General features: G+C 35.0%; 1 protein-coding gene across 6 annotated transcripts in view; it reads right to left on the reverse strand.

The window, feature by feature from the left end:
- Acap2 (ArfGAP with coiled-coil, ankyrin repeat and PH domains 2) overlaps positions 1 to 21,065 on the reverse strand; it is a 115,955-nt gene that overhangs the window by 41,586 nt on the left and 53,304 nt on the right. For all 6 annotated transcript variants that reach the window (XR_010039188.1, XR_010039189.1, XM_005006880.4 and 3 more), the window contains exons 5-10: positions 17,859 to 17,917; positions 15,904 to 16,087; positions 12,219 to 12,263; positions 9,676 to 9,771; positions 6,474 to 6,548; positions 1,124 to 1,236 (exon numbers count right to left, since the gene is read on the reverse strand). Coding sequence is in view for 4 of the 6 variants with exons in the window: in XM_005006880.4 (XP_005006937.1) it covers positions 1,124 to 1,236; positions 6,474 to 6,548; positions 9,676 to 9,771; positions 12,219 to 12,263; positions 15,904 to 16,087; positions 17,859 to 17,917 (572 nt within the window). In the remaining 2 variants the exon portion in view is untranslated. The remainder of the gene's footprint in view (positions 1 to 1,123; positions 1,237 to 6,473; positions 6,549 to 9,675; positions 9,772 to 12,218; positions 12,264 to 15,903; positions 16,088 to 17,858; positions 17,918 to 21,065) is intronic.

Here is a 21,065-nt window from a genome sequence, read left to right on the forward strand (position 1 = left end):
ATATGACTGCTTTTTCTATATAATCTCAACAGAGAAATCAAAATAAGTGCATTAGGAACCTATTTCAATAAAGTAATGAATGTTTCCATTTCATTTTACAAAATATATACTAACTTAAGCTTACCAAGAAATTTCTATTTATTTTGCTAATGTCTTTTTAAAAAAAATACGAAACCAACCTTCTCCCCCATTAGACAAATTCATATCCTGTTCAAGTAATAAAATATACACATCAACCAATAACAACATAGTAAATCAATTAATCAAGGGTTTAAATACTACTCTGTATCATTATAAAATTGTTCTACTTTTCTTGTTTCTGTTTTTGAAAAAATGAGGTATCCTTGATAGGATTAATCACAAATGTTGAGTGCATAGCACCTGTCTGACAAGTGTATCGTCCTGGGTTCAATTTCTGGTACCCTAAAAAAAGGAACTAATGTTCAGAACAATGTTTCTGAGCCATACAGTTTTTTGATGCTTTGAGGTGTGAAATTATTTCAATTTATTATACCAATAGAGAAAAATACAATAAACACTTCATGCATTCATTCTTATAACAAACATACAGTGAATTTATAGTTTGTAAAATTCAAAATTTTGGATAGCCATCAAGTTTAGAATAAAGCAGTAACAACTGCCATAACATCCAATTTTTTAAATCCCACTTGCTTAAGTTCTTAATTAATTAGGGTTATTACAAAGACTAAACTTTCAGGCCAGCTTGCTTAACAATTCATAAGCAAATGGCAGTAGAAATATATATAAACATCAGATAGAAGGTGGAACTAAAAGAAGAACAAAAGCCCATTTATTCTATTTATCAATTATATGGAACATATAATTTTTCTGTACTCTATTTTGTAATGAGAGGTAGTTCATATCCAAAAGTCTCCATAGACCAAGAATTAAAGAAAACCTCTTCACTGCTTCCTTTAAACCTTGCTTAAATTTCAGAATTAAGAATTAATGTCTTCATTTTTAAACTGCTTCTAAGAACAATCTTTTCAATGGGCCCCAAGAATTTACAGACTTTAGAGAATTACAGAGATGACTTGCCTAATCAAAGAGAAAGTCACAATCTACAAATCCAAAAGCGCAGGACCAGTATTTGAACTGTTACCTGTTCCACGTTTTGAAGGCATTACTGGCTCGTTTGAACAGATATCCTTCCATGACGATGCCATTTGCAGCGTCTACATTGTATTCTAACTTAGAATCATCACTGGAGAAATCCTAGACAAAATTACACACAGAAGTTTATGGCTTGACACACTCCCCAGAAAAATAAACTTACCCTAGGGAAAGAGCTCAAACGGAAGAAAGTCTTTTAATTAAGATGGTTACGAAAACTATGTTTGTAAGAAATGGGGAAAAAGATCCAAACGATCAATATTGAGGACCACAGCATATTTAAAGTATTTTAGTTTAATGGACTGTCATGCAATAATTACTACAGTGATGGTGCAAAATCACAGATGATTATATAGAAAATACTGTTAGATAAAAAACATAAATTGTATTAAAAGAAAATAATATGTATACAAACAAAAAAAAACCAAATATCACACAGTGTTATCTTTAAAATGCTTTTATGCTAATCTTTTATGGTTATATGTGTTCATAAAATTTAAATGGCATATAGATGTATTTAATTTGGATTAACTGAATCTATACTATTTACTAAATATGTTACTATCGTGGTAGCTTTTCAATCTGATAGGAGAACTCTATTACTTTAAAAAGCAGAAATAGTGTAAAAGAACTACACAATCTTTTTAAGCTAAAATAAAATTTAGTTTTACATAGCAGAAAGACCTTAAGACCATAGTTTAATGTAGTGATGTTGAGCCCACTTTTTTTCAGGACTATGAAATCACTCAAGAGTAAGTCTATATTTAAATGCAATACAAATTTTGAATTTTCTTCCAAAGGGTCACAAAACTCGGAAATCAGAAACCCAATACTTATAATTTCCTAACAAAGTTCCAAATCATTTTGAACAAAACTGCAAGATTATGGTTATCGTAGCAAATTAAATCTCTTAAAAACCAGTCTTAGAACTATCAAAGTTACTCCTGTATCAATGATTAAAATTAGAATGCTACCTGTCTTGGGAAACATTTTGGCAGAAGCTGGATGAACTGCCTGATGAGAGTGCTGAGATGTGAGGGACCTGCATTAGAGGGAAGGCAGAGTGAGAATCACCCAGGGACCTTCCAAATCCAAGAGTCTACTGAGATGTGGGAAGGAAACAGAATGACTTCAGAAATTTAAAAAAATTTAATCTCTTGATATCTATTCCAAATTTTAACCATAAAAAGATACGAAGTGTTTAAATGAAGCAAAATGTACAAACGAATTTTCACATTTCATTCTATTTTTTCTTTGAAAAAGCATCACAGAAACTTTAAATTTTCTCATTTAAAATTTATTTGAGCCCATATATTTTTTTAACAGTACAAAGAATCAAATCCAGGGCTTCAAAGTACTCTACCACTAATTTGTCCCCAGTGTGACTGACAGTTTAATTATATGGACAGGAGTCAGCAATAGGTAAAAAATGACTTCTGTAACATTTTGAAGGTTTCATTTATGAAATTTGCACTTTTATTTAACAGGCCTGATTCTACCGAAAGCATAGAATAATGACGATGTGGATATAGCTCAGTGGGAGAGTAGCTAGCACATACAAAGCCTGGACTTGATCTCTGGCACTGCAAAACAATAAAACAAATTGAGATATAAAATAAGACATCCTTAATGATATCAGGGGAATCACCCAGATGTGACAACATCAAATTATACAGCTTCTGCACAACAAAGGAAAGAAAATAAAAAAGAAGTACAAATCAAAACTACACTGAGATTTCATTAACCCCAGGTAGCACAGCTATCATCAAGAATACAAAAAACATAAGCTGGCAAAGGGAAAAGAGTGTAAACTAGTACAACTACTATGGAAATCAATGTGCAGATTTCTCAAAAAACTCAATATAGATATATATACCACGCCTAGGTATACTCCCAAAAGAATTACAATACAGTGATAAATGCATGCCCATCTTTGTAGAGGCACAGTTTACAACAGCTAAGCTGTGGAAATGGGCTATATGTCTATTGATACATGAACGGGTAACAGAAATGCAGTATATATAGATGCAGTATTATTCTGCTATAAAGAATGAAATCATGTCAATTGCAGGAAAATCAATTAAACTGGAGACCCTTATGTTAAGCAAAATAAGTCAATCTCAGTTAAATAGCACATTTTTCCTTATATAATCAATGTAAAAACGAATTTTTAAAAATAAAGGAGAAATGACACAAACTAAAAGATAAACTTTTAGAGAGAGGTTTGGGGAGCAGAGAGCAAGGGAAAGGAGAGTAGTAAGAAGGAAAAAAATCAAAATATACTAAGGAAGTCACATTATTCTGTATCACTAATAGGCACCAATTTAAAAAAAAGAATCACCAATTTGGATCTTTCCAGAGCAGTGCTACACATTGTAGTTGTCACCATTTATTACAAAGTGAGTGTCAAGGGGAAAAAATGAGACTTCCTTGAATATGCAGTACATTACAAGTGTTGCTTACTTTCCAACTATGTTTCTTGAGATGACTTATATCTTGAACTTAATCACCATTAATATCAATTAGTATATAAAGCATTTTGAATATAACAGATTATAGTACTTAAAATGCAACAGATTTTTACAACATAAATGACTTATTGAAATGTATGAAAGATTTTATAAATAATGCTGGATGAAATGCATTCTGTCAGAATCTGTGATCTAACAACAAATTAGGAAGGAATTTTTTTTTTTTTTTTTTTTTTTTTTTGGTCTTTTTGAGACAGGGTCTCTCTATGCAGTTCAGGCTGACCTTGAGCTTACTTTATAGCCCAGGCTGGTCTCGAACTCGCAACAATCCTCCTGCCTCAGCCTCCCAAGTGCTGGAATTACAGGCGTGAGCCATCACGCCTGGCTAATTAGGAAGGAATTTGCTAAGGCAGTGATGGCAGACCTTTTTGAGCTTTCAGTAATAACACAGCCCACTGGCAAGCCATGGGTCACCACCACTGCTCTGAGGCAAAAAGATAAATGAAAACTGGAAGGCAGAGATCAACAGAGCAAGGCACCCAGTTTCACCTGGAGGCCTCTGCCCATCAGGAGAGCCTGCATTTTCATAGGGGGTTCAAGGGACATAAGACTAAACCGAAGATGGTCAAAAAATCTTTTCTAGTGAAACTGCAAGCAAAGACAAGGAAGACTATTACTGTCTCTTCCATTCAAGATTATGAAAAGGTCCTGGCCAATAAGACAGCAGAAAAAGATGAAAGATTGGAAAGCAACAAACTATTATTATTTATGAATAAGACTGTATTCAGAATATCCAAAAGAATCCACAGATAAAGCAATATTAAAAGAAAACTAGCCTGGCAACTTAACAGGACCCTGTATCAAATGTAAAAAGGGCTGGAAATCTCACTTAGCTGGACAGCAAATGCCTGGCATTTGTAAGCACCCGGCTCAGTCGCCAGTAACATGTACACACACGACAAATCAAAACCACAATGAGATGTCAATTATTTACCCACACACACTGGCAAACCTCTTCCACTACCGTGAGGTGGCAAACAACAGTGGGAATCTCCCGCAGGGATGTCTGCAGGAAGCAGGTTAGCCTCAGCCGCTTGCATGAACATACATGCACTCGCCGAGGCAGCAGCTTTACACCTTGTGTAAATCCACCAGCGAGGTACACGTGCATCAAAAGACAAAAGTGCTCACAGCATCACTGTTCCTCTAACTGTTTGATATCAATTCCTTTACAAACCTAAGTAATCATATTAAATATATTTTCCCTTAAACTTGAGTTGACTGGATTTTTTTTTTTTTACCTGTAATGCAGCCTTGCGTCAGCATTTAAGGGAAGAATAAAGGTAAATATTCATAATGAGCAAAAATCCTACTATTTTATTTACAGGAAAACAGTTATGTGTGGTTCAAAATCAAATAAACTACTCCCAGATTTAATAATTCACCAGCTTGGACCTTTAATATAATGCTAAATTATGCATATAATAAGGAAAGATATTAAACGATACATAATATTTAAAATTTACTTTAAGCAAGTATCACAAATTTCTATAATTGTCATGGTCTCTCATTAAAAATGATTGGTCTCAATTTTGAACAATCTTTTCACACTGTTATTAAACAAGTTGCAAAAAAAAAAAAAGCTCAAGATGCAAAACATCATGTTGTATACCATGAAAACACACTATTTTTACTTTTTTTACCAGTTAAAAAAAAGTTTCTCAAAAGTTTATACCACTTAAAACAAAAGAACATATGGAGTTATTATCATCTGGAAATAATTAAGAAGTAACAGGGCTGGGGATTTAGCTCAGCAGCATAAGCACCTGCCTGGCAAGCGCAAGACCGTGAGTTCAATACCCGGTACCAAAAAAAAAGAAGTAATTAAAGATGCCCTAACAGAAAATCTTTCCTTTTTAAAATACTGTTTCTCTTTGAGCATAAATAATCCACCAATTAAATTTTTCTCACTTTCATTAATGATTTTTTTTTCTCCTGCATATACATCTTTCATGTCAGATTTAGTCTACCATTATTTTAAATTCTAAATAAACCATAACACCTAGGCATGATGGTGCCTGTAATCCAAACACTTGGGAGGCTGAGGCAGGAAGATTGCCAAGAGTTTAAAGTCAGCCTTGGCTACACAGTGAATTCAAGGCCATTTTGAACTATACAGCAATACCCTGTCTCAAGAAAATAAATAAATTCTAAATAAACCATAACAAAAATTGATTGGTCTGCTCAATACCAAGAGAACAAATTTAAAGAACACTAGACAGTATCTTGTGATACTACTGTATTGAACTTCCAACTCTCTCCTTTTATGTTCAGATTTCCACAAAAGAAAAATCATTAAGACAAAATTGTATTATATTGAGTTTCAGGCATGTCACACTCAGCTCTAGCAATTTTAAAAAATAGTTTAGCTATGCTTAGGCAATTTAACAAGCAGTGCAAATTTCAACACCACAGGAAGAAGAGAGAATGCTGCCTACAGTGACTGCCACTGGAATGCCTGGACACTAACACTGAGATTCATCCTCTCCCGCTCTCTCCCACTCTCACACACATTTCTAAAGGAGGCAGTGGTTTCCTACATAAAACTATGAATAGTGGTTCAAATTCTAAGAGTCACCTTTAACTTAGTTATGGCTCTAAGACAGTAAGTTTTTTTATAAACTGGAGAGAGCATGGCTTCCAAAATGTTTTGATATAAAAGGATAACAAAATCCATACCTTAACATCTGAAAACTACTTTTCACAAAAAGAGGTGGAACTGATCTGTACTATGGTGAAACTGAAGCAACTCAAAGGATTTATTCAAACAGCAACATAAAACAGAAATTAACTTTTCCCTTCATGTACCTTTTGTTGAATGGTGGAATGTTTTTGTTCCATCTCTCTTTTCTCCTTTGCTGCATCCACAACCAGTCGATCCAACTATAAAAGGAGACAAAGATTAAACTGCACACTTAAAACTCAAAGAAAAAAATGTAAGGTTGGTTTTTCAAACTATATTCCAATATATTACACAGATAAACATAGCAATAAGCCATTCAACTTGTTTAGCTAAAAAGGCATTTTGGCTAAATATTCAAATAGAAATCCACTTTTCTTTTTTCCTGGTATTAAATCCTCCATGAGAAAGGATCTCCTCTGGAGAAGATCTCGGATTCAAGAACGGCCCTGGTGCCAAGCATGCACAACAGGAGGCCTCACCTTGGGCACTGCATGGTAACGTGTTCAGTTCTTGAATAAGGAAATGCCTAGCTGAAGGTCCTGCTGACCCGCTCAGCAATTTCTGCTCATTGCAGTCACAATTATAAGAAAGAGACACTGGCGATTTCCCCCGCAGAGAACAACATGTACAGCAGCTGAGCTAGTGCAGCCAAATCCCAGGGGTTCGCACTAACAGACACTGCCTGTCATTCAACACATTTTATGTTTACAAGGTGGCTTCCTAATGTCATGTGCAAATCTAAATCGCAGGGAAAAGTAACTGGCCAAATGAAACTGCTAAAGGAAGAACACTAACAAAAGAACAGTAATCTTTTACTTTAAGATGCCATTATCAACTCAGTTACTCACAGAATATCCCAAGTCACCACTTCCAACTAGGCCCCTTACTCACTAGGCACTACCAGCAGTGTGGCTTATTAGGTATTTTTCAAGAGCCTGCAAAGTTATTTACATTTGAAGGATACAAAACTGAAGTTAATAAGTGTCTAAAAATAAATTTTATTTCAGCTTGTCAAGTACAATTTTAATTCATATTGTTTTTCGAAATTATCTCAATGTGAGGTAAGAATGCAGTCTAATGTTTGATAGGATGTAAGTGCCTACAACCTCAGAAGGTCTTACTTTCCCGAAAGTCTGGTTTAGATTCTGGTGGTCTGGTGTGTTTCTGCAACAGCCTGTGGCCCGCCCCATATGGTGGGAAAGGCTAGAATGTTCCCAGTGTCTATTTTCTCTTTCTTCCGTAATAACAGAAGTCTCAGACTCCATAGGTCACGTTCTGGCATTACGCTGTATCCTAGGTTTCCTCACTACAAGTGTAACCTTGGCTAAGCACTGACCACTGGGATGTGCATACAAATGACATGTACAATTTCCAGGAAATGGCTTTATGGAGAGAGAATGTCCTTCTTTCCCTTCCTCCTGCCCGTTACCTGGAACTTCAGAATGATGGCTTCTACTTGATTAGCTACTATAAATCAAGAGTCAGAATGAATTTAAAGGGAAGGTAAGCCTGGGTCTCTGTCAATCAAATGGCCACAATACCACACCATTGCTTACACAGACAAGAAATAAAATTCTATCTTTTTGAACCACTAGTACTCTCACTTTTCTATCACTTGCACACAAATCCAATCCTAAATGATATATGCAAAGCATTTAACACAGAGATTAAGTCTGGTAGTGTGTTGGTTTCTTCCAATAGATTAAATTCAACAGAAATAGAAAACAGAGTTATATACTTCACGACATATACCCTGAATATAATATTTAGTCCACAGCATCTCAACACACATACCCCACACATACACTCTTGCTCTTTTGCATGTTTGTGTGGTATTTGTTTTGGTTCTTTTTTTTTTGGAGACAAGGTTTCACTATGCAGTTTAGGGGCTAGGTTTGAACTCACTCTGTAGCCCAGGCTGGCCTCAAAGTCACAGCAATCCTTCTGCCTCAGCCTCTCCAGTGCTGGGATTATAGGCACACACCACCAGACCCAGTCACACATGTACACTCTAAACAGTGAATCCAATTTTCATTCCAAGTTTACCTTTCCCTCATTTCCCTAAACTATATTTTCCATCAATAAGCCCTTTTCCTAAAAAGAAAACTGACTACTTCATCTCCACCCAAAGATGCTACAAGGTTAGCTAACCAAGGTTAGGTGTGGTGGTACATGCCTCCTGTACTCCCAGTGCTCTAGAGGCTGAGGCAGGATGATCACAGTGAGTTTGAGGCTAACCTGGCTTACACAGTGAGTTCAAGACCAGCCTTCAGCTACATAGTAAGACCCTGTGTCAAAAAAAAGATATGATGACAACAGCAAAAAAGCAAGTTGAACAATCTTGAGAAACATAACAACCTAAAGACAACCTATGTCATTAAATCAAGAAAGCTCGCCAACAAATATAAACAATGTCCCCAGGGGCAGTGGTGTAGATCAGTGGCAGAGTGTTTGCCTGCTGTGCATGAGGCCTTTGGGACAATCTTCAGCATCCCCGCACGAACACAGTTCCAAAACATACTGAAGATGTACTTCCGATCAGATAAGAAAGTATCTTCAGCAAAATAAAACTTCCCTAAACATAACTTTCTTGTAATATATGTTTAATTCTATCACACACACACACACACACACACACACACACACACACACACACACAGAGAAAAAGAGAGAGATGGGGCCAGGGATTTAGCTCAGTGGCTTAAGTGCCTGCCTGGCAAGTGTAAGGTCTTGAGTTCGATCTTCAGTGCCAAAAAAAAAAAAAAAAAAGAAAGAAAAAGAGAGAAAAGTGATGAAAAGTGATGAAAAATTCCCATAATCTTAAAGTTCTAAAAGTTCTAAAATTCTAAAATTTCACTACTCAAATAATATAACATAATTTTTTAAAATAAAAAGCTGAGGGCCAGGGATTTAGCTCAGCAGTGTAAGTGCCTGCCTGGCAAGCATGAAGTCATGAGTTCAATCCCCGGTACCAATAAATAAATTAATAAAAGTAAAATAAAAAGATGTAGAACTCAAAATGAAGGCAAACTAGGACAGAAACACAATTATCCAAGTGTAAGAAATTAAAAAATAAATCTATGTATGTTATGAAAACAGATACTACAGTCTTACATTTTCCCTTTTACCACTGTTATATACAATCTAAAACACAAGATTACATTTACCTTTACTCTCATTTCTATTATACATTTAACTGACATAAATATACTGCAGCATCAAACTTCTTTATGAAGTAAATGAAATGTCAAATCCCCCAGTATACTACATTTCTTTAAAAATATAAACATCAATGTAACAGAATCAAGAAATACACTGCAACAGTACCTGAGCTCCAAGATCTTTCATGTAAGGCCCAAGTTCACTGAACAGGTCATACCCTTGATGAAAGAAGGCCAAATGAGCATACATGAAGGACAACATCTAAAAGGGAAAATAAAAATTGCCATTTCAAATCCAATCCTAGATAAATATTTGGAAGTACTGTAAAGTCCTCACCCTGTTTAATGCTTAAATATTATTTCACAAGAGCCCACAATGTCACATCTATTTAAAATTAAACTGAGTCACTATTTTTAAAAGCATTTCATTAATATTTGTAAATACAATGAGAATTTTATTTAAAAGAAATTTCTCAATGGTTGGAAATTTTAACATGTCCCAAATGTGTACTTGTTTAGGTTATAGCTAGTTGATCAAAATTTATATAGCTATTCAAATAATGAAATTTTCAAGTTTCACTTCCTTCTCAGGTACATTATTAACTATGTGCTCCTTGAACTAGGCTCACTGGCAAACCTTAAGCAAGTAAGATATAAAAAGTAGAAAGAGGAAACATAAAGCTCTCAAAATAGAACAATCACAAACACTTTATCACCCACCAGATCACCAACCAAAATCTAAACTAGCAAAATGCTCCCACTCTTTCTCAAGATAACAAAATAAAATGGGTCAAAAGACTGCCAACTTGGAGAATTCTTTATATTCATTCCACAAATCCAAAAATGGCACTAAGGAATGCTTGTTTTAAAATTTTTCTATTTTTTACTTATCTGTAAAAGAAAAATCTTCCTTATTTTTATGCAAGCTTTTTCATAGGAAGGAATTACATTAGTATATAGTATTGTAAGAATCATCTGACCTCCATGTTTTAGCAAGATACATTTATTTAATGCTCTGAAATCAAAAATTGGTCATGAGGTTCTTAATATTCAAGAATCCTCCAAACAAAACTGTTTCCAGGAGAAAAAAACAACTAATAAAACCCAAAAATGCAAAGACAAAACTCACAAGAGGAAACTTTGGTAATGGCTTGTGAAAATAATTTTTTAAAAACCACTAAATTGTAAAAAAAAAAGAGAGAGATAAAAACAGACAGAAAGAAATGGAAGAGGGAATAGGGCTACATAAAACGTGAAATATGGCTGTAATATCAAAACATAATAGGCATATTAAAAGACAAATGATAAACTGGAAAAATGGATGACAAAGATTTGACCTCTTACTACATAGGCAATATTAAAAACAGTATAAGAAATAAACACTCCAAAAAAATTAAAAATAAAATGAAAAAGAAATAAACACTCCAACAGAGTAAGAGACAAAGGACATATACAGGATAAAGAAGTGACCAAAAAGGTTCAAACTAATTTGTACTGATGAAATGTAAAACTAAATAATGAGATCACAATTTCTATCTGCCAATCGGGTAGGAGGAAGGAAGCTGTAAAACTCCTTGTTCATAAAATGTGTAGAAGTATTGATTTACACACACTATTAGTAGAAATATGGTATAATGCTTGACACTTGACAATATTTTAAAAGACCTTATTCACTATTTAACTTCTCTAATCCTTTGTCTGTAAATCTAGTAATTTCCATATTTTTGACATTAAACCTTGGCAGTATAGAGTTAATTCTAATGAATAATTTGATTATTGTCAGGATAGATTTACAGACAACGGATTAGAGAAGTTAAATAGTGAATAAGGTCTTTTAAAAAGCAAATACAATGTGCAACACAAATATGAACATAGAATTTAGGAAAAAGCTAAGTGAGAACAAGATCTAAAGCCATTTAAATATACCTTTTGGGGGAAAAAATAACTTCTGTAAATAAATTCAGAGGAGAAATAATTTGGAAAGCTCTCAGAAAGACATCAAACCATCTTCCTATTCATGGTTCTGTTAGCTTTAACATCCAAAGAAACAAACACAGGAGAAGTAAAAAATATTTACCACCACTGTCACCAGGAAAAAAGGCTCAGCAATCCTGAAAGTTTACCTACTGGTCTGGGAACTGCACACACCAGGGAGCAAACCAAAAAGCTGAAACATTAGTGACCGTAAGGTCAATTTTCCAAATGATCTACTTCTGTAAGTCCTCAATCTCAAGTTTAGTATTTAAAAAATCTAGAAGAAAGTATAAATACCCTAAAAGAAATTGTACAGAAAATTTCTAAAAGCAACTACAAGTGAAAGTTCAAAATCTAAATATTTTTATAAATTTCAAAATAAATTCTGAAATATTCTCAAAAGTTTTTACAACAGCCACTTTCAGTTATTCACCAGTCTTGGGCATCTAGTGTAAAGCATTTTAACATTTCAGGATAAAATGAAAACAGTACAGCACTGACTCCATCTCTGTAAGAGCTAGAAGTATATATATTAATAGGTAAGATACAGATAAACAGCTGTAACATAATTGATACAAGAAATTACTTTGATAACAACATGAAGTACAAATGAAGATAAAAAGGAAGTAACAGCTTATGAAGCCTGGAATATATATTTAGTAAATGTTCCTATAAACACTTAAATATGTATAGCTTCACGTTAAAATATTTAAAATATTTCAATTAATATCTTACAGATTTGAGGATTTCTGATCTCCTTTTTGATTGAAGAACATTAATCTAGGGGAAAATACACTCGATTAATCACCTATGCATTATTTTTTTTTCTCTTTTGTTTTGTCTTTTTCCTTTTTATCGGTACCGGGGATCGAACTCATGACTGCCTGCTTGCAAGGCAGGCGCTTATGCCGCTGAGCTAAATCCCCAGCCACCCATGCATTATTTTTAAAACTAATCCATAATTCAATATTACAAAATTCACGTATTCTAATGTTTCAATTCTTTTCTAAAAAAGTAAAAACAAAACTCAAGTTTTTATCCTTAAGCCTTCATTTTGCAAAAAGTTAATATAAACATACCAATTCTGAACCACGGAAAATCAGCCACCTAAGTTACAATATTGAAGTGATAGGACTATTTTGACTTCCAAACTTCTGAGAATCCACCTTTTTTCCACTCTCCCTATTCAACTTATACATCAGGTTCAATGTACAATCTTAATGCACATGCAAATCCTCACCACATCTTCCACGGACTTGGCAGGAGTCTAGGAACCACTGTCTCACATCTACCCCTCACACCTACAGTCCATCCCACATAGGCACCATTACCTCCGGCTTAAAACTCACTCACTTCCTACCACGTGGAGTGAGACCTGCTATGATGAAGTCCCCCATCTCTCCAACCTAGTTTTCTAGTATTTCCACCTTTCTGCACTATAGTCACAGCCCAAGACTGTCCTCATCTCAAAGCCTTTGCCCTAGCTCTTCCATCTTCATGGGAGGACGGCTGCCTTCATGAGCACAAAGCTGTCTCTTACAATCAGGGGTCAAGCACCACTTCCTCACCAAGGTCTACTGCAGTTCCTTACACATTGCTTAGCACATAAACCCTATTTATTTAACCTCTTTTTTTTATGGTCTTTTCCTAAGCTAAAATATTAGTCCCCTATTCTCAGCTTTGGTCCTCAAGTAGCACATAATGCTACTTGTTAGAGTAATGGATCTTAAATATTGTAATTAGAGTAAACTTACTGAAAGATCAGTAAATTAAGAGATTTGCATTTTGGGATCTCTATGATCCTCCCCCAACTCCAGAAGTTCACAATAAACATTTTGTCTGTTATTAAACATCAGCTTAACGAAATGTTTACCGAAATCATTGTTTTGTTAATATTTTCAAGAGACTACAGAATATCTTTTTATATGTTCTTCCCACTGAATTCTCTATTTTTAACGATTTTTTTTTTTCCTTTTTATCGGTACCGGGGATCGAACTCACGACCGCCTGCTTGCAAGGCAGGTGCTTATGCCGCTGAGCTAAATCCCCAACCCCTTTTAAAGATAATTTAAAACACTAACTGGAAAACAAAAACAGATCAAGAAATGACTAATAACCTTTCCCAACAACTAGGCATTAGTTGCTTCAACACATCTGTTTCAAGATATTGGTGGGTCAAAAAAAGAAGATACCAGAGGGTGGGGAAGCTAACTTAGAACTGTCAGATGAACACCTAAAGAAGTAGGTCATTTAATAGGTGAAATTTTGAAAATAATGAACATTTTAGCTGAACACCCTCATATTAAAATACATAACAGTTAAGTTGAAAATTCACTCTTTGAAAAAACATTTATTATACATATTTTTTCTAACTACACTAAATTACAAGATAGGGACCAATCTAGGAGTAGAAAAGATATAAATGCATGTTCATGGTAAATGTGGTCAGTGATGTAACTGCAGTGCATATGAAAATATTACAGCAACAGAGGCAAAAGATGCAAAAACAGTTCATTCTGCCAGGAGATGTAAGCAACCCTGACCGCAGACCAATGTGAATCAGAGACAGGACAAGCACCGTAAAAAAGGCCATGTTTATGAGATTGCCCTACTAATATTCTAGGCGAGAAGCAGTTAGGACTGGTTTAGGACAGCAGCAAGGGGAAGTAAAAACATATTCATGGAATACAGAAGAGGAATTTCCAAGATGTTGGTGGCCATCTCCCACTGAGAACTCCATGAGGATAAGCAGGTGATGTCACACTGTCAGAACTAAGGCCAAGAGGGAAAGAAAAGCCACTTTGGAAATTACAGATTTCAGTTTTACACACTGAATGTGGCACTACTGTGAATAATGGATTTTGTCATTTATGTATAGGTAGCAATTCAAGCATACGACATGATGAGACTGTTGGAAAATAATAATAACAGAACCAAAGATGGGACCCTTAAAAGGAGGCTAAAAAGACAAAGGAAAAAGCTCAAGGCAGAAACTGCAAACAAACGGGAGGACCCAAAAGTGGGTTTCAGATAAATCAAGATAAAAATATACTTCAAGAAGAAGAGTGTGCTCTGCCACCTCAGTGAATGAGAATAGTCACGAGTTACTGTGCGTAGCCAGGCCAGCAAAGCGGGTGGGAAAGGCGCAGGGCTCACTTGCGGCAGGAAGGAACACTGACGGCAGGCAGAAAACAAAACAGACTCCTCCACTCTAGAAGCCTTCCAACCTCGAAGGAAACTCAGTGCATTTTTAACAATTTAACTTCCACAGGAACTTAGGAAAAACATAAAGTGTATTTTCTACCGTGTTGCAGTTACCCAAGTCATCTTTTACCACTAATTTGTGTATTATGGTATTTTTAAAAGAAATAAGCTATGACTATTATTTTGACTGTGAAGTCAAGCATCCCTGTGGACACTGCTGTTTGTAACATGAGATCTGGACAAGCTAATTCCCTAAGCTTTAAAGTTTTCAAGCTTTGAACCCCATGACACACATTGTAGCTACGATGCACTGTGAAATAATATATCATGCTGTTATTTTTCACTGGTTTTGAGTTCCTTTGAAGATCTATCACATTCAAATTAGTCTCAATTATTCACTGGATAAGAAGATCACCAAACACCTTACCAAACCCAAATCTCTAGCTTTTGCTTATGTTTTGGTTTTTGCTGTTTGAGAAGCTGGGGATGGAACTCAAGGCCTCGCACATAGTAGGCAAGTGCTATATCACTGAGCTACACCCCTCAAACCCAGATCTCTAGCTTTGAACTAGAACAGAAGGAGGAGGAAGAGGAGGAGGAGGAGGAGGAGGAGGAGGAGGAGGAGGAAGAAAAAGAAAGAGGAGAAAGAAAGAAAAAGAGAAAGAAAAGGAAGAGAAGGAGGACGAGGAGGAGGCAGAAGAGAAGAAGAAGAAAAAGAAAAGAAAGGACTTCTAGAAATATTTTTCACTGGGCAAAATAGTGAGTCTTGACATCACTAAGAATTTATTCTAAAGAAATGCAGATTATATATATATATATATATATATATATATATATATATGGATATTATTATCACAAACAATTATTTAAAGTTACAGTTTTACTATTTCCAGTAAAAACTTCTTAAAAGTCTGACAGTCAAATATAAATTGGGAACTACATAAAATATGTATAGCAATTTTTAAAATGCTTTTTAAAAACACTGAAAAATGGGCGAAGTTTTAATTAAGTGAAAAGAGAAAGAAATCTGAACTAAAGGCACATACATCCACACACTGGGTATGTACATACGCGAAAATATATATAGGTAAGTGACATTTTTCCAGGAAAGATCATGTTTCAATTTTCAACTCAAAGAAAGTATTATTGTTTACAGTGCAATCACTCAAAATTCGCACCTTATAGAGTAAGCCCTGTTTGAAAACAGAATAATTACCTGAAGCACATAGTCCAGGGCTATGTGTCGAAAACATTTTCTTGTTGCTGTCAGAATATTTGTGGCTTCTTCCACCTCGTGCTGTTTGTTTCTTTGAACTTGGGCATTTTTTACTAATGCGTTTTCTTTTTCTTCACTGACTTTTTCAAATTGCTTCTTGGCATCTTTGAATTTTCTAAGATCTCTAAAACACAAAAACTTAGTGAAACTTTCTTTCATGAAACTTTCTTGTTCAGAAACGCTGGCAACATAATTTTAGAATTTAATTCTTATGATCCTCCATTTATTTCATCATAAACTATTACTCACAAACTCTTCCAATTAAATTATATATTATTCTCCAATTATAAGTTGAGTACCCTTAACCTGAAATGCTTGGAACAAGAAGAGTTTCAGATTTCAGAGCTTTCTGGACTTGAGAATGTTTATATGGATTTTCCCAGTTAAGCATTCCCAATCCAAAAATTCAGGCCAGGGATCAAAAGGTTTGAAATTTTTGATTCTGAGTATTTCAGAGTTAGGGCTAGGGGTGCCTATTATTTTAATTAACGTAACATGAAGTGAAAATAAAATATCAAATTAACAGAAAGAAAAAGTAATTTTTTAACAAAATAAATTCAGGGGCATGTATCATTATTTAACCAGCTGACTGTTAAACAGTAGCATACATGACAAAAATCACAGGGCATTTGGGTCAGAGTAAATTCCCAGACCCTTTCTCAAACGCTAGTCTTTGGGATAAATCTTTAAAACTTGAGGATCAATGTTTTGTAAAGACACATCTTGGTTTTACTACTGTGGACACTCTAATGCTACGTTTTTATAAATAAATTTTAAAACACACACAATCATGTGTTCATGTATAGACACAGGTTAATTTCTAAAAGAAGAGTAACAGGCCTGAGACTTAGCTCAGTGGCACAGCACCTGCCTGGCAAGCATGAGGTCCTAAGTTTGATTCCCAGTACCAGAAAAAAAAAAAAAAAAAAAAAGTACCAGAAAAGCCCAACAGTAAGTATTCCATTCAATGGTCTTGAAAAGTAAAGCCTTTAAGTCACTGAGGACCTTAGGTTTAATCATGTAACATTTCTTTGCTTTTACTATTAGGGAACTAAGTAAAATAATCTGTAGAAAAATCATTTTTTAATCAAACCTAACAAAGATTGTAACTGAGAGTTGCCATAAATTTTTATATATACATCCTATGTGTCAGGCTACTAAGGAGTAATTTATAAAAAACTCTTTGCCACATCATTTCCACAATAAATTCTAACCTACTGAAACAGCAGTACATTATGCTAGTGAGTTCTGGTGCTATTTATAATTTATAATCTCTATAATTTATACTGAATATTACATCATAACCAATTTTACCTGTAATTTTATACAGTCTCTGTAAAAGAATTAAAAGAAGGGTTGGGGGTTTAGCTCAGTGGCATAAGTGCCTGCTTGACAAACATGAAGTTGTGAGTTCGATCTCCAGTACCCAAAAAAAAAAAAAAAAAATTAAAAGAAAAACTAAACTGTTAATGTGAAACAGGAGAGCTTTTCTAACTTTCTAAAAGTCTGGAAAGTTCACACTTCATTTCTACATCAATTTTATTTCACATATAAAGTATAATTAATCTGACACAAAATTCGCATATGTAACAAGAAGTATACCCTCCCATGAATCATTCTTATTCTCATATTGAGGCAAGAGAAAAGTTAGGTTCAACCACAATCACTAATGGTATTTCATGATCCTTAATTTCTCTCAAGAGATCATTTTCCAGATTATTAACAGGCTGCTTTGATTTCCCCTTCACTACAACTGACTTACTCTTTTCTTTTTGATTTTAAGAAAAAACAAATTTGAAAACCAAATAATAAAGAATATAATAGTTATGACATTGTACATTGTTATCTTCAAAATAATCAATACAATACAATACATGAATTAAAAAGACTCTTACTCTTTAACAAAATTCTGAAGCTGTGCCTTAATAGATCTCTGAGTTTGGTCAAACAGGATCTAAAATATAAAATGTAACATTGAGTGATTAGCAAAGTAAACAAAGAAAACCATTGTCTTGTACTTCTATAAATACCACATCCTTTCATCAATACTTCAATTTTCATAATAACTGTATTTCTTTTTATTGAATACTAGAAAAAAAGCATTTTAAAAAGAACTTGGATTACGCCTGTAATCCCAGCACTCAGGAGGCTGAAGCAGGGCAACTGTAAGGAGTTTAAGGCCGGCCCTGAACTGCATAATTGAAACCTTGTATCAAAAAGACAGGAAAAAAATTGGGTCATGCATTTAACTCAGTAGTATAAGTGCCTGCCTGGCAAGTGCAAGGTTGTGAGTTCGATTCCCAGTACCAAGGAAAAAGAAAATCACAGGACTGGGGGTACAGTGCCTGCATGGCAGGCATGAGGTGATGAGTTTGACTCTCGATTAAAAAAATAAAAAATAAGGGCCGGGGTGTTGGCTCAGCGGCATAAGCACCTTGCAAGCGCACAGTCATGAGTTCGATCCCCAGTACCAAAAAAACAAAAACCAAAACCAAAAAAAATTGCTTCTTTTTAACATTTAAATAGACTGTTGAAACAGTAAAGCAACCTATTTCCTTAATTTTAATTCAGGCTTTGGGAGAAAACTTAAAAGAGTAATACAAATTCCACTCCATCTAACGCAGATGCATCCCACTCCAACAGATAAAAGCACTCCAAATGAAACCACCCAGAATGCATGACAGCTGGGAGAGAGGTTGCTAACTTGAGAAATGTTGGGGACTTAAACATTGCATATTCTGACTTTAAGTTAAAGGATAGCTAAGGCTAGAGACAAGAGAATAAAGTCTTGTTCCTCAAGATGGTATTTTGACCTGTGTAAATGATGTTCCACACTTAACACTGATGGCTCTGCAAGGCCAATCTCAAGGACTTGTCACCAGAATTTCAAGCACTATCATAATTTACAAATTACTTCATTCAGAGTTTGAAACAGAATGAGATGAATGAGAACAAACATCAGTGTCCAAACAACAACAAAACTCCTGTGTCCTTCTGAGTAAGAACAGCAAGGTCGTGAGTTCAATCCCCACTACCACCCAAAGAAAAGAAAAGAAATATAATGTATACAGACTAGAAAGAACATAAAATTATGGAATGAGTGAGTTTAGCAAAGTTGTAGAAACAAAGTCTGTGCAAAAATCAGTTGTATTTCTACATATTGGCAAGGACCTATTAAATATTGGACTTTAAAACACCAAAAAGAGGAAACATTTATGAAGAAATCTATCCCAAGGAAAAAAAACAATATTTTCCTTGTATTATCATTGTTTTAAAACTTAAAAACATTACCATCTACATTCTCCAAAATATAGCATTACCAAAATACATTTTATATAGTTGGGCATGGTGGTACACATCTGTAATCCCAGTACTGGGGAGGGAGCCTGAGGCACCAGGATCACTGAGAGATTGAAGCCAGTGTAGGCAAGACATTTCTAGGCCAGTCTAAATTGCATAGCAAAACCCTGTCTCCAAAATACCAAAATAAATAAATTTTATATATATTTGAATAGAATGAAAAGCAATTCAAGGAACTAATCTTGCTATGTTGCCCAGGCTGTTCTCAAACCAAATGATCCACCACAGCCTACTGAGTAGTTTACACTAGAGATGCATGCCACCATCCTCAGCTGTAGCCTATTTGCACGCACACACACACACACACACACACACACACACACACACACACACGCACACACGCACACACACACACACAGATATGTATTATATATTTGAGGGGCGGAAGAGTCTTACTATGTACTTCAGGCTGGCCTGGAACTCACTATATAGCACAGGCTAGCCTCAAACTTGCAATGAGCCTCCTGCCTCACCTTCCCAAGTGCTGGGGTTACAGGGATACCCCACCACATCCAGTTCTTAGCCTGTTTTTAATATCTTCAATGGAGTAAAAGTATGTTGTAAATACAAAGGAAACTGTGTAACCGTCCACCACTTGCCAATTTCAAGCCACCCAGCTACCTAAGATAGCTCTTTATTTTTCTGTACTAAACTGCTGCACAGAACTACCCCAATACATCAGCTACTCCCTCAACATAATTACTGTCACTATACCTTGCTAAGAGGGAATTCAGTGTTTCTTTTCATATGCTAAAATAAACAGCTATGACAGCTAACACTTCCACTTCAGAAAATTAACAGTATCATTCCTTACAACACATATATGAAAAAAAATGTCATTTGACCCATCTCCTAATTGCAAAAGGATGCTATGAAAATGCAGAGAATAATATATGACTCACATAGCTCACATTCAAATTATTCCCCATTCTTATCTGGACCCAGTTAAAGTAACACTATCTCTGCTGTGTTCAAGAAAGGATGAAAGTCTGGAATGCATTTTGCAGGTGGCAAACAATCCAATCCAGGAAGTTCAGTAGGAAAAGAAGCCAAATATCCAATGATAGCACCAACCCTGCTTCTACTGCTTACCATTTATTTAGGTGCTACTCGACTGAATTTTGTAGATTAAAGTCTTTGTGGTCGACTTAAATATTATTCAGCCACGATGTCATGGCTGAATGTGATTACTACTTTTGTGATGATTCCACATGACTGAATTATTCCTGCCCCTTCTAGAATCTATAGAAAGTTGCAGGCTATGGCTTTTGATTCTGTGGATCCACTGCCTCCTTGAGTTAATCTCACTAAGCCTGTACTGAAGAATACTAAAACAAATCAAGACTCTTTGCAACCACCAGGAGTGGGTTACGGTAAGTAACGGAATGACTATTATCTGTTCCACTTTTTACACATCCTCTTCCTATAGTACTCTATTTTTCTAAACTCTTCTTTCCTCGCTTAGAACAGTGATACTACACTGATTTAGCTGTATATTAAAATCACATAGACAGTTAATAGCAAACACAAGTGCCCAAGTTTGTGGAAGAAGGATAAGATTCTTCTATATTTTACCAAGTTTGCAAGGGGATACTGTCACAGAAAGATTGAGACAAACTGTCTTAACTAAAAATCCTCAAATTGGTTGCAAAACAGAATAAGCTCAAGCTTTTAAACTTTAAATTGTAAATAGAATCTGAGATGATGAGAAACACTGATGGGACTGAGGACTCAATACTGTC

The sequence above is a fragment of the Cavia porcellus genome, unplaced genomic scaffold (genome assembly GCF_034190915.1).
Source record: "Cavia porcellus strain 051 isolate PalLab524CR breed Dunkin Hartley unplaced genomic scaffold, mCavPor4.1 scaffold_14, whole genome shotgun sequence".
In the NCBI taxonomy this organism is placed as follows: domain Eukaryota; kingdom Metazoa; phylum Chordata; class Mammalia; order Rodentia; family Caviidae; genus Cavia; species Cavia porcellus.